Source organism: Cloeon dipterum, chromosome X (assembly GCF_949628265.1).
Source record: "Cloeon dipterum chromosome X, ieCloDipt1.1, whole genome shotgun sequence".
Lineage (NCBI taxonomy): Eukaryota > Metazoa > Arthropoda > Insecta > Ephemeroptera > Baetidae > Cloeon > Cloeon dipterum.
The window spans coordinates 13,427,305-13,441,507 of record NC_088790.1 but is presented as its reverse complement, the minus strand read 5'-3'; the positions used below and the strand labels follow the sequence as shown (position 1 = coordinate 13,441,507).

Sequence of the window (14,203 nt, the reverse complement as noted above, 5' to 3'; positions counted from 1 at the left end):
CATTTGTTGATTTTTAATTTATTTTTAAGCAGTGATCTTGCCATAGAGCCTGCTGCTAAAAAAATATTGGAAATTCATAAAATTTGCCGGCGGCGCATCGTGACTGATAATATTATGGCAAAATCAATTGTCGGCAGAGCGGAATTTCATTGAGGCGAGCGGCTGGTCTGTGTCGTTGACCTCTCTCTTTCTACAATCGCCGACGACTGCCCAGAGACCGGTCTCTGCAGGTCTCAGATAAAAGACGAATCGGCCGACATTAAAATTAGTGGCAGCAGGTATATAAAACGAGCGCCCTTCGCTTGCCTCCTCAAATGCAGGCCACACGTGTCGATGGGTTTGTGTTCCTCAATGCGAATCTAGATAGCCGAGAGGGTTGGTAAAAGTCAATTTCGTATATAAATCACCCTTGATAAATTAATTTACCGTCTTCGGTGGGAATCTTTTCAATTTGCCTCATGTTGTTTTATTTTTGAACTCGGGAGCGAAACTCCTGTTAAATAAAGGAAATTAAATGGGAGGCCGAGAAGGGAACTCATTATAAGAATGAACTTGTTTGCGATGTGATGGAAGTTTTTCACTCTTATGCTTGTACGTGGAATGAAAACAAAACAACATACAATGAGTAAATCTGTGTGACTCTTTGGCTTAAAAACTAAATATTAAAATTAAATTCACCCCCGAAGCAAAGATAAGAATAATTCAATTTTTTAATCAGAGTAAATTCATTTTTTCGTTGTGTCAGACGTAATTACAAGTAGTACGACTAATATATTACAATATATTATAATTCGCATACTTATAAGTATGCGAATTCTTGCTTTCCCGCCGTCCACAGCGTTGCATTTTACTCTCACGTAGCTCAAGAAATCAGAATCTCGTGTTTTTCGCCTCACAAGTGAAGCAATGAGCTCTTATTTGCGGCTCCAACTTTCTTTCGCAAAAGTGCTGGATGTAAAGTTACGTTTGAAAATCAGTCTCGAGAATTGTGTTTTTATTTCATTTCAAGGAGCATTCGTCGTTACTGTATGCCACAACGCGTTTAAGCCGGAAACGTTCCTCTCTTGCATGCGTTGAATAGCGAAAAGAGCTAAACAAAGGCAGCCAGAATGCCGAGAGTGGCGTCAATGATGTCATTCTTCATAGAATGGGATGAGAAGATCTCCTTGCAACAAGGAAAGTCAGTGCGCTCTACGCCAGACGATCGCTGAATGGACCTACAGTTGATCTCTCATCCCATATTCCTGAATCGATTAGTCACGCCCAAAGTGAGTCAAACTGCTGAGAATTGGAAATTTCCTTCTTCTCTGTTTTTTTTTCATTCCTGTAAATCATCCATAATTAAATTCACAATATTGTTGAAAACTCACCTCGTTACCACATATAAACTTGTCCGCTTCAAAGCTGAGCGTCGCGCGAATCTGACCCATTTTTCATGGCAAAATTTCATTACTTTCCGCGTCTAACTGCTGTAACATTAATTAGAACTTCCAATAACACGGTTTCCGCCGTCGGTCAGCGATATGTAAGGGCTGTCACATTCTATAATTACCCACTTTATTTATTTACATTTGTTTGCCACCACACTATTCATGAAAAGTATGCGGATGCGCTGAATTTTGTCGTAAATTTTTAAGACTATAGAGGACTTCCTAAAATGTGATTGCGTGTATATTTCCGCCATTCAAGGACCTTTTTTATAGTTAAATACGAGCAACTTGGAACTTAATTTAAATAGTTTGACATTTTCCACGCTGTTGAATGAGTTTGGAAATCCTGTGACGTTGGCTGTTGGGTTTTTAGATAAAAGAAATATTTATTTTTTACATCACAAGTCCAGCCAATTCAGTAATTAAAAAACTCATGAGAAAATCGTAGGAAATAATTTTACTCTCACTAACAGAAAAAAATTGTATTTAATTTGACGCATTTCATTGATTGTAAACTTGAATTTCCGCCATGGCGACGACGGATGGAAGCGTCCGAATGAAATTTCAATAAAACGTCATCGCTCAAGGCCGTCAAATTTTTGGCAGCTGATCACGCTTTCACGTAACGAACAAAACACGGCCTGCGTATGGTGTGTGTGACATTCGAGTGGTCGATGTGTGTGTTTTGTGCATACACAGCCACACTATACAATCCATTTGGGCGCGTTTTCGCTGGCCAAACAGACAGCGCGCTTGCTCCAACCTTCATTCAGTCTAATCACCTCTAGTGGCCGAGACCTTGGTTCGACTCCTCAACCACGTGGGCCCAGTCCACGACGTCAGTACGAAAAATTAACACACGCACCTAAAACACTAACATATGAGTAAGCCAGAGATGACCTTTCGCCATTCACCGGATTTTTCGCCTCTGATGTGAGCCGCTAGCAAAAAAGCCATTAGCTCACGATTTAAATTTCTAAAATGCACGAACAGAGATTTTTTTCTTTGTAGCCACATAACTTCCCAATGTAGATTATTTTCTTCTGGAAATGCGATTTTTAACTAAGGCATTAAATTAACACACTAATCATGCAGGAGTTTAACATAAAACTGGGATTATAAATATAAAAAAACACAAAATTCCTCTGGATTATCGCTACAGATTTCCGAGTACTCCTGGAGAAGTGGAGATTCGTGTCCGGGATTCTTTGTGAAATTATATTTAGACCTTTACGTTTATGCTTTTTTTCAATGGACAATAAAGCACCCAAACCATTCTAAAGCAGCAAGTGGCCTGCTGAAACCTTCGAGGGGTTTGGCCAAAGAATAGAAGCGTCGCTGCCTTTATGATACATCAAAGCGGCTTGTATTATTTTTGTTGAATGTTACCTGTCTTTTTGACAGCTCGTAAATTATTTAAGTTGTTCAATTGAAAACGGGACTGTTAATTTCATGCTCCAAGACAGAGTCATTATTTTCCTTTGTGTTTTTTCGCTTTTGCAAAGAGATGTGAAAGCGTGTTTAAAAGACACTTGCTGGGTACCGACCAGCAGCAATGTTGGCTTGCATTGTTAATGCATTCTGTCAAAGCAATGGAAGGCATTATTTGAGCTGTATGGGGATATTTCAGTGGCCACCCAATATCAGCGGTGGCAAAAGATGGTTCATTTGGTGACTTGAAATGCTCAGATAGCAAATATAGCTCAACGGGCTAGGTCGACTCGCCACTTGCTGGTTTTCGTGCCTTTCCAGCGGCTTTATTTAGGGACAAATAATGTCTCCTGCGAGGAGGCAGAAAGATGGCCACATTGGGCCCAAGCTTCTTCTGCGACCACTCGTGCCCCATGATATCCGCTCAGCGGTGTTATTCGGACTTGAGCTCATAGCCCACGGGATGTGCTGAGCCGGAGTTTAAAAAAAATTAGCTGGGAATTCGGACTGTTTTTTCTACAATAATGCATCTATATCGCGGGCAAAATTGAAGACTTTTTTAAATAAATATGGTTTTTTTGTTGATTGAGGCTGGTTATATTTATTTTTTTCCGTACCATCTCGACAAGGCGATGATTGTTTTGGGCTCAAACCTCACTTATTTGCCTTTGGCAAGCATAGCACTCCATTTAAGTAATTGCAAACTCGATGCTTATTACTTGTTTAGCAACGCTGTGGCTCGATTAACTCATATTTACCCCCTCAATCACTTCCGCTCTGGCATGGCGATTTCGTGGACTGCACATACACACAGACAGAACAAAAACATTACAAACACGGCATGGTATGGGCAGCAATCTGTCGAGTAATACCACGGTAACAGTGAGGTATTAATTTGCATGAATCAACAAAACGCGCTCCGACGGATCAACAAAATTCCGCGCCACACCGCGATGACCGCGGAAAAAGGCAGAGGCAGGCGTTAAATTTGTGCCACAGGCGGCGCTCTTTTTAACCGTGATTTTGGACATAACGATTTGTTTTCAGCCGTTCCGAGAAGCGGCTAATGAAAAGTTTCCGATTCTTTTTACGATGCCAGGGGTTCACGGTGGCCAGGTATATTCCCCTGACTAAAGGTTCCCCAGCTTTTTTGTCAGCTGCATTCGCGGAAAACTGTCTTCCCTCTTCGAAGCAAATTCATTCCTTGTATGCTGATTAGAAAGATGAAAATTTCTCCGAATTACTCGGTTTGCTGTTTTGTCCGTCTGGTTTTTTAAATAAAGCAAGAAATTCCATGTGATAGAAGTAGAATTTGCGTTAGATTGTCAAAGAAAACCGCATAATTGAAGATTGAAATTTTGAAGGGTAAATTTTCTATTGAAAACTGGAAAAAATAGTATGAATTTAGTTTAAAGTTATAAATAGTAACATTCGAAGCATCAATAGAAACGTACAATATGGCTGTAACTCATTTTAATTAAGTCAAACGTGCAAGATTTCAAGAATATATTTTAAAAACTAAATGAATTATTTTGAAAATTATTTATCATATTTTTGTCACTCCAAGTTGAACTGAAACTAAAACAGGCACCAAGTGGAAGTGCCCTCACTCAGCATGCGAATCTCTATAACTGGTTAAAATACTCATTTAGTGGGAGGCAGGGGGCCGAGGCGGCGAGGAATGTGGATTTGCCGCTCTCCGCTCGGTCTCACGTCTCACCCATGGCTTCATCGTTGTGTGAGTAGCCCTATACTGAAAACTGAAAAGCAAGCTCGAAACTCGTTGCGCTTAGTACATTCTCAGTGCGTTGTCATTTATTCAAGCTCTGACATGATATGAACAACCAGTAAATCATTTTTTTTTATTCAAACTAAATAAATATGCAGCGCGAACTGATATTCTTTTGAATTAATTTTATCAAATTTTTGGTAAACATGGACGAAGGAGAGGATTCATAATAAAATTTATGCAGTTACCTGTACTTCATCTAATTGGGAATATTCAAAAGAGTTAAAAATTTGACGTCCACGTTTTAATTATTAGATTTCGCCAGCTGTATGAACCCATAGTGTTAAAAGCAGCCAACGTAGATGGCGCAACCGTAGACTTTCTTAAAAATTTAATTTTAAGGCACTTCCGCTGCGATTTCAGACTCAAACCTGCTGCTGTGCGTTCTTCACTTAACATACTTTCTTTTGACGTGCTGAAAACCAAAATCGGTAGAACCAATCGCCGTAGAACCGTGAAAAATAATTTTTTGAAATAAAACAAATTGTTTGAGGATTGAGTCTGAAATCGCAGCGGAAGTGCCTTAATATTAAATTTTTAAGAAAGTCTACGGTTGCGCCATCTGCGTTGGCGGCTTTGAACACTAAGAGTTTATACAGCTAGCGTTGGCGGCTTTGAACACTAAGAGTTTATACAGCTAGTGAATTGGAATAAAAAGATTCCGTTTTACTAAATATAGACTTCTTAAAGTGAATTCCAAATGGGGATTTTTTTGGTAATATATAGGCAGAACAAGACGTGCTGCATCTCTCAATCAACTGTATCAGGCTTAAAAATATTTTATCCTAAAAACTCTTCTATATTAACACTATGTCTCGTCCCAAAAACATTAATTTTTTTAATTAAATGCAAAATAATAAAAAATCCAGAGAGGTGTAGAATGTTTTACTTTTTCGAGGAAGTTACAGCATATAAACTTTAGGGTTTGAGGTGGAGGGTAAAAACGTCGAAACCCTTCAGTTGGTTAGGGAAGGCGAAGACGAGTTCAACGGTGGGTATTTTTTGCAATTCTAGTGGTTAGAACACGAGATTTCGAGTTGCAAAAGTAACGAAATTTAAAATTTCCTATTTTTTGGCCTACAAGAGAATGGAATTTCTTGAAAAGATCCATCTTAATGAAATTTTCGCAAAGTAATCGGTACATGGAAACCTTCCCAGCGGCATTTTTGCAATGGTAGTCGTAGTTTTTAAAATAGTACCCAGCTGGCTGGCTCGGCTGGCGCCGCTCGCCAAAACTGGCGGCTGCGGCTGGCTTAAAATTTGAGCCAAAAATGCGGCTCGGTGCGGCTCGTTCAGATCTCTAGTCGTAGTCGCACCGCGTTATCAATGATCACATCACAGATCGCTGGTCGCAAAGAGAGAATATTTTCGTTTACTTCAAAAATGATTTTCTTTAACGCATTCCATTCGTCCCTTTTATGCTTTTGCAGAAAGGATAAGTTTGAATAGAATTCAATCAGCAGGAAGAAGGGTTTATGTGGGATAAAGTTTGACAAACAAACATAATAACAAAGCGCATACGTGTGTGACAGGTGTTTCTGGCAAATGTGCTCCCACAAATATACCTCGGCGGTTTCCTCTGGAAAGGAAGGAAACATTCACTACAATTTTCTTGAATTGCTCTTGGTTATTCCGAAAAAATATATGTGTAAAAATGTAGAAACTAATTAAATAATTTTGTTTATAATTTTTTCTGCATGATCTAAAAGTTAACTCTGAAAATTAAAAAATAAAGTTCAAAACCTAAACATCGTGGTGGCGCGGTAATGAGTCACTACTTAATTTAATTACCATAACCAGCAGGCATCAGCGTCTCCGAAAATTATTATTCACCCTTTCATAGTTGAAAAGGCGTCGCCAGGGAAATTAATTTAATGAATTCATTACGCGCAGGCTGGCGGCGCGTATAATTATTCAATCAGAAATATGTATTATAAATCGGAACGTCAGAGATATGAAAGGGCACAGTCGGGCCTCCTGGCCCGCCCGCAGAAAGAAATTCCGGTCTTGTCGCGGGCCCGAGGATTGAGAAGCAGAAATAGTTGGTTGTCTGCGGCATATAAAGGCAACCGGTGGACTGGTATACCAACCAGTCAACGGCATATTAAATATACGCCCTTCATTCATTCTGCGAATTGGATTTTTTGTCACTTAAAAAGCACACTTAACTGTACATGCGTTGCCCAAGCGCTTACTCATTGGCGCAATTTTTCGATTGACTTATATAAATTAAATTTTTTAATTTGAATTTGAGAGGGTTAATTGATTTGAATTGTCTCTCGGAAAATGATCGAACAAATGTGTTAATTGTTTGTTCAATTTTTTATGAGTGAATTTTGTTTCAGGTTTACAAAGGATTGGACATAGTTACAAATAAAGTGACAAGTGAAGAAATGAAACAAGTGCCACACTATCTGATTGATTTTTTAAACCCCACGGAGAACTTCAACATTGTGGACTATAGGAATATGGCTTTGAGCAAGGTATGCCTTAACTTTTTTATTTATTCGGTAGCGGTTGTTAATCCCTCATACAATATCGGAGATAAAACAGATCTGTCGGACGGGGACCATTTTTTGACCTCCGACACAGCAGTTGCAAAAAATAATATTTCCTGTGTCTCGACTTGATCACTTAGATGCATGCATTTGGATAATTTCTGGTGGCATGACTAGGTTAAATAAGATTTTTTTATCTGTTTTGGGCGACGATAACCTCTTCCCCCCGTTACTTTCGATTATGGTCTCGGTTGTAAAGCATGAGAAACAGGCGGTGCCGAGCATAAATGGAAATGAGATTTGAGTGGGCTCATCAAGCATCTCGCGCAGGAAGTTGTGCTTTTGCCGCCGACATCACAGACTCTCCCCAAGGGTTTTCATCCCCATACTGCAGAATAAAGGAACGTTGAATGCCCTCTGCATTCCCGGGAAAAGGTTAACAAAACACTTTTTTCAGTTTTTTCACAACTGACCAAAATAGGTTATTTTTTCTCAAAAGGTAAATCCTGTCGTTGTGTATAAAATGTTTTTCGTGATTAATGGTGTAGAAGAAAAAGGGGAAAATGCTTTCCAAAAATTAAACCATCTGCTTTTCACGTTTTAACGTTATTATTTGCGGCTCAGTGCGGCAGAATAATAATGATATTGATTTCATTAAGGGCAACAAAAATCACAATTTCTGACTGACTAGTTTTACGTGGGAACACGAAGATATGGTCCTGCAATGAAAAACATGACAGTACTCACCTTCATCACAAAATGCATTTATTTCATTTAATTTTTGGTTGCAGTGGCCATATATATATCTATAAGTTCAGTGGCGTGTATCACTTCGTTCTAAATCAAACGAGAAGCGATTTTCTGCGGCGCCTCATAGACAGTGCTGCGGTCTTGTTGATTTATGACTCCGTGAAATTATCTCTCTCTCTCTCTCTCATTCGCGGGCGCCGATGATTTATGAATAGTTGTTATTACCCGATAATTTCGGTTCATATGGCTTCTTTGGTTTGGCCTGGCTCTTTAAAAATATTTGATACGTTCTTTCTATTCGCGGCCATTATAGTTTTGCCGACAACTAATTTTAATTGCACATACTGCCGCTGCCGAAGGCCGCAATTGAATCAATTAATTCGACTTGTCCAGTTGCACGGTTGTTCAATTTACGATTTTTCAGCCTGAGACTGAAACCAGGATGTGGTTTAAATATATATTCTTTGGGTGGTCTTCATTTGCGCATTTTCTATAAAAATAGGCTAAATGAAGGACCTTCTCTTCTGGAATCCTTGCTCTCGCTAAGCCTCAAGATAAACATTCTTCGAATTCATGTTAAGCGTAAACATTTTACCTGGCTTTGAATGCCCATTATGCTTGGGGTTTCAAATGCTGCTTTCAAAATATGACCACCCTGGTTGCCTTTTTACAAAGGGGATCGTTCAATGCGGCCCCATCTGCCTCGCAGTTCATTATTATTTATTTTGACCAGACACATCCAGCGAACTACTCGAATGCCATAGAAAAATATCGGCTAAAGCGCATCTCAGCTGTAAAGGGCTTTTAGATGAGTTTCATCAAAGGCTTACTGATTGCGAAGGGAACTTTTGGCATAGCTCTGAATTTTGAAAACGCTTGTTGACATTAAATTTTAGGTAATCGCCCATAATTCTATTCCAGCAAGTAGTGTTTGCTCAACTATTATACGTCCCGTCCCAATGGTACGTTTTAATTAAAAAATTGTGGCGCAAAGTGGTACGTTTATAGATAAGTTTTTTTATAACACTATTTTAACCATATAGAAATAAAAAATCCATATGGGAATTATTAAATTAGTAACTGAATTTAACACTCTGCATGAATTTTAATTCACTTGTTCCACAGTGTTGGAAAAATACATTCAGATTTTAACTATCAACATCAACAACAGGAACAAAGCTCGACAAAATTATAATCCCAGCTGAACTTGAATTTATTTAAGTTGTTGAACGCAAATGTTTATTTTTTTGAAATTACAAAAAACATTGAATCACCCTCCTTGTAGAGAAACAAAAGCATCCAATTTGTAGCCCATGCGTGATCTATTTTTAGTCCTAATTCTTCTTGCTAGCAGCGTTCGAGGTAATGTAACTAATGGAGTCTCGTCCTCGGATCAGCCAGGGGAAGAACAAAGCTCGACTGGCGGGCGGTCCACAATGGCTCATTTCGATATTTATAGATGCATAGGAAGACGCAGGGGATGCTCAACGCTGCAAAGCAGACGTCTCAGACAAATAAAATTCCGAGACCGAAAATAAAAGAGACTACTGGCTGGCCTGCGTCTCGCATTTTTGCACCCATGGTAATTTTAAAAGTTAGAAATGGCAGCAATTTGCAATTTGTTTCCATAATTTCCTATTTAGTTAGGTAAAATTTCCTTTACTTAATTCAGATGATAAATGTTCTTTTTTTTAAACCAGCAACATATAAGGCAAATAACAATCTAGACCGTCGGTTTCTTTTATCAAGAATTGTCAGGAATTCATGTCATTCATTTCGAGACAGACAATATGCGGAAAAGGTTGGTCTCGCTACGTACAACTTTGTATGCCGGCCCAAACAAGTTTGCTCAAGCATATATGCTTAAAAAGCTGCTAGCAAATGACATTCGCGTGCTCTGTAAATTAGCATCAAATTCCTCGTCATTCAAACGCGGCTTTCGCCCTCAGACACGTGCACAAGTGCGGAAGAATGAGAATGAATAGCGAGTAATGCGGAGGCATCGCCCATTTATATGGAATGTTTGTGCCAGGCGTATTTGGGAGTGCTTGCTTAAAACCCGGTTTATTTGGTACGCATTGAAGAAGTATGCTCGCAGTATATAGGTGAGTGCATTTATACCAAGGCTAGCTGATGAGTGCTCGATAATGGGAGGAGACGATTTTCGCGATAGGATAAAGGGTAATTGTCAATTTTTACCGACTTTATTTGCCCATCCTGAATTTTACATATGTTGTTAGGGATGTTTCATAGTGTGTTACCTGAAATTTTGAGCAAAAAATTCGGGGGCTTTTGTTGGGAAATCGCGATTTTCGAAAATTGAAAACTTCAGATAGTAAATCCGAAATATCAAGTTATCTTCGGTCCAGATTGGAATTTCGATGTGGTTTTTTCCCCTCTAAGCGTAACTTTTTAAGTAGAACAAGTTTGCCGTTGGTCAAAATTTTGTAGGTCAAAGGTCAAGGTCACAAATTCGCATGCCAAATGTTTGGTTAAAAATATCGCAAAATACGCCCCCTCGGATTTTTTCATGAAAACGTAAAAAATGTAGCCCTGAATGCGTAGAATCGAATGGTCAAGAGAAATCGATGGGCACTCTCATAGATCGCGAGATATATTGAATTTAAGGATTGGCGTCAAGCGTCCGGCACGACGACAACATCATCTGGCGATTTTACTTTCGTAATTTACGTCGCAATTTGATCTGTAACCCCACATGTTATGCATATGATTACCTAGAAAAATAAACGAGCTTTCCAGTGGTGTGCTTAAAATTTTTTTGGTCTCAAACTTTCCAAGTAATAGCGGCGCGCGAAAAGAAAATATAAAATTTTTAAATATTGACATTTTTGCAAATCTCAAAACTCGGGTTCTAATCATCAGAAATGCAAAAACTAACCACCGTTGGACTCGTCTCGTCCTAACCTAACCAGCTGAAAGGTTTAGGGGTGCTTTTACCCCCTACCCCTAAGACGCTACACTTTTTTTACTTTTTTTGAGGGGGTTTAAGTATATAAATTCCATTTTTTCTCTATGATATTATAAAATTTGTGGTCGGAAGTGGTCGAAATTTCTTCTAATGTGCATATTTTTTCTTTTAAATTGCTATTTGCTCCAAAAGTTTAAGTCGAGGTCATGAGCTAATAATTAGAAAATTATTGAAAAGTGAGGTGCAAACATGACCTACAAGAATGTAGTAAAAAAACGGTTTTTAACACTGCACTACATTTTTAAAAAAATGGGGGATTTTTGCAACCCTGCACGCCACTGTGCATTTAAAGATAACTCCCAGAGCAAATTGAAAACATAATTTATCTATGACAAGTTTGCTAATGATGAGCTATGTTGGGTCTTTCTCTTTCGTGTTTTTAATACCTCTATACAACTTTTTGCGTATGAACTAGTTCATGCGAACTTCTTCGTGCTGCAAACATTCTGCATTGATATAGCCACTGATATAGCTACGCGATCAAGGAATGAATTCGTCCTGGTCCTGGTAAAATTGCGCAACTTTCAACAACTAAACGAAAATTTCCTTGTTGCAAGAAAAGGTCAACAATCAATTCGACAATGAAAATTGGATAGCTTGTTGAACGTTGCGCAATTTTACCGGGACCTGGACGAATTATTGCTTTATCATCTCGTTGTGTCTTTTGTTGATTAAAACATGCCTAAACACAGCAGTTTTATATTACTTAAACAAATAAATGTTGAGACACCAATGGCGTTCTCAGATGTCCATTGGTTTTTTTTCACAGCTCGCTCAAAAGTTTGAAATGTTCCAAATTTTAATTAAATAAACAGGGACTGGTCTAATCGAGTGATTTAGCTGTCGAAAAATGTAATAGAAGTAATAATAAATGATCAGATTGTTAACTTAAATTAAGATTTGTTCATCTCTGAATGTCGTGACACTACTCGGCCTGAACTGCCCTTAGGCGCGCCCGCTGACCGAAGGCGCGGCCGCTCCAGCCGCCGCTCTCCAGCCGCTACATAAGAATCGCATCGTTTTGTGTGTAAAAAAATCCCCCCCTCCCCCCGGGGAGCCGCTCTGCAGCCGCGCGTTGGGGTAGTTCAGGCCGAGTAGTGTCACAACACTGTACTTTTAAACAATTTTTTTCGATTTTTATTTTGTATTGTAGCAAATATTTCATAAATTATTTATCACAAGGAATATACCAAGCATATCATGCTGTATGTATATTTTTTTCGGAATAAAACGGGACGGAAATTATTGGGAACCCTGATTATGCATTTTGTAATTTTAATTAATTAATTCATCTTTCAAGTTAAAATTGTCTAAGCCAACAATTGTATGTTTAGTGTGTGATTAGTTAAAGTGATAAATATTTTTGGTCTTCATAATGAAAGGATATATTAAAAGACTATATATATATACGTTTAACCAAATATTCATCAAGTGAAATGAGGGAATTTTGCTTCAATATATAAGTTGATATCGTGTCCCGCGTCGAGAGTGTGCGAAAGAGCAGTTTTGATGAGCTTTTATGCTTTACTGATTCAACAAGTTGCTCCTTATACGTTGGCAAACAAACACGCGCACTTGGCACAGCTGCTAAATTATTTACCTCAGACTGATTCCCAGCAAGGACAGTGCCAAGTCTGGAATCATTCACATTTGGCTCGAAACTTTGGGTCTGAAACGGATTTTTATCCAACATATATGTGTAGAAAGAAAAAAATCCATATCAGCGCTGCTTGGGTGATATAAAGTTGCTCCTCTTTTCCCTTGCAGATTTCCGACATCGATTCCCGCAGCAAATTGCCAATCGTGGTCGGTGGCACCAATTATTACATCGAGTCTCTCTTGTGGAAAGTGCTTGTCCAGCACGAGTGCAAAATTATAAAGACGGTGCCGCCGGAGGCCTCGAATTCCGTGGCTGCTGATGTGTCTGCGAGATGCGAGTTCACACATCTCAGCAACGAGGAGTTGATGACGCGGCTGGAGGCCGTGGATGCAGAGACGGCCCTGCGTCTACATCCCAATGACCGCAGGAAGGTTTTAAGGTAGGGAGCGCCCCGCGCAATGTCCGAATTAATGTGGTCAACAAACCAGACTAAAAACGCACGATATGCATACGCGAGCAACAACATTTTTATCGCCTTATCTTTATTTTAACGTTCACGGCCAGCTGCAAGGCCACTATTGGATTAGAGAAATTAAATCTAAGTGTTTCAATCGGAATTAAGGAGGATACTATTCAAGGGTGTAGCATGTTGGACACACCGGTTCTCGTTACTCGTTAGATGACCAAAGTTAAGCAACATTCGTTGTAGTCAGTAGATGGATGGGTGACCGCGTGGAAACCCTCCCTACCCGCTGCATTGCTCTAGGCCGACTCGCTACTTGCTGGTTTGCACCTTTCCAGCATGCGTGATTTGGCTTCACGGGACGAATGTCTAGCGTTTCAATGCAGTCCTCGGTGCGGAGGCAAGTGGCCCTTGAGTGGGCTGGGTCCCTGTGCGGCCTGGTGCGCCCATATGTTATCCGTTCGCGGTGTTATTGGGACCCGGGTTTCAGCATTCGTGCTAGTGCAGTGCGCGCCCTTCCCGGTCCTCGGACAGGGATAAAAAGAGCAAAAAAAAAAACAGCTAAATTCTAGAAACCGTTTTTTTATATAAACTGATTTTTTAAAAAAAATAGAAAAGACCAATTTCATTGAGTGTTGTTTAAAGTTAAGAGAAAACCTGCTTCAAAGTTTGCTTGTTAATTGTTTATCGATCAACTACTTATTGCATCCAAAAATTCAAATAACTTTCAATTTTCGCCTTGTGTATCTAATCCAAACACTTCAAATTATTAGTGCATAGTAATTCATAGGTTTTTCTCAACTGCAGCAACATCTACCTTTTCCCCCACTATCACCTGTATAAAAATAATCCTCCTGTTCAGATAACCTTTTATAGAACGCGTTTTTGTTATCAAAATTGATTATTCTTGCATTATTTCAAAATAGATTAACTTTTTAATGATCTAACTGCTTAGTTGGTGATTGTAGGTGCATGTGATAGTGCAAAATTTTTGCTGCCCGGGCAGGATTGTACCCTAGTGACGCAACCCGGACCCGCTCGTACTCGTACCCGATTTTTTAACTCATCTCATTGCTTGAGCGCACCTGGACCCGAAATTCAAGGCCCGAGTGCGCCCGCCTACGGTGTTAAAAATTTTTAAAGAAATTTCCTTATATTTTCAATGCTTTTTAATATCAGCAGTATTTCTAGTTGCATTTTAAAATTTACATATTTACTGCATAAAAGAAAAAAATGCAATTTGAGGAACTCTT

The 14,203-nt window shown here is 39.2% G+C and overlaps 1 protein-coding gene across 2 annotated transcripts in view; it reads left to right on the top strand.

The window, feature by feature from the left end:
• The window catches only part of LOC135945287 (tRNA dimethylallyltransferase), a 117,178-nt gene that overhangs the window by 12,507 nt on the left and 90,468 nt on the right, over positions 1–14,203 (top strand). The window contains exons 2-3 of one of the 2 annotated variants that reach the window (XM_065492878.1): positions 6,996–7,133; positions 12,655–12,926. In XM_065492878.1, the coding sequence (XP_065348950.1) occupies positions 6,996–7,133; positions 12,655–12,926 (410 nt within the window). The remainder of the gene's footprint in view (positions 1–6,995; positions 7,134–12,654; positions 12,927–14,203) is intronic. The other variant, XM_065492879.1, reaches the window with a different exon arrangement.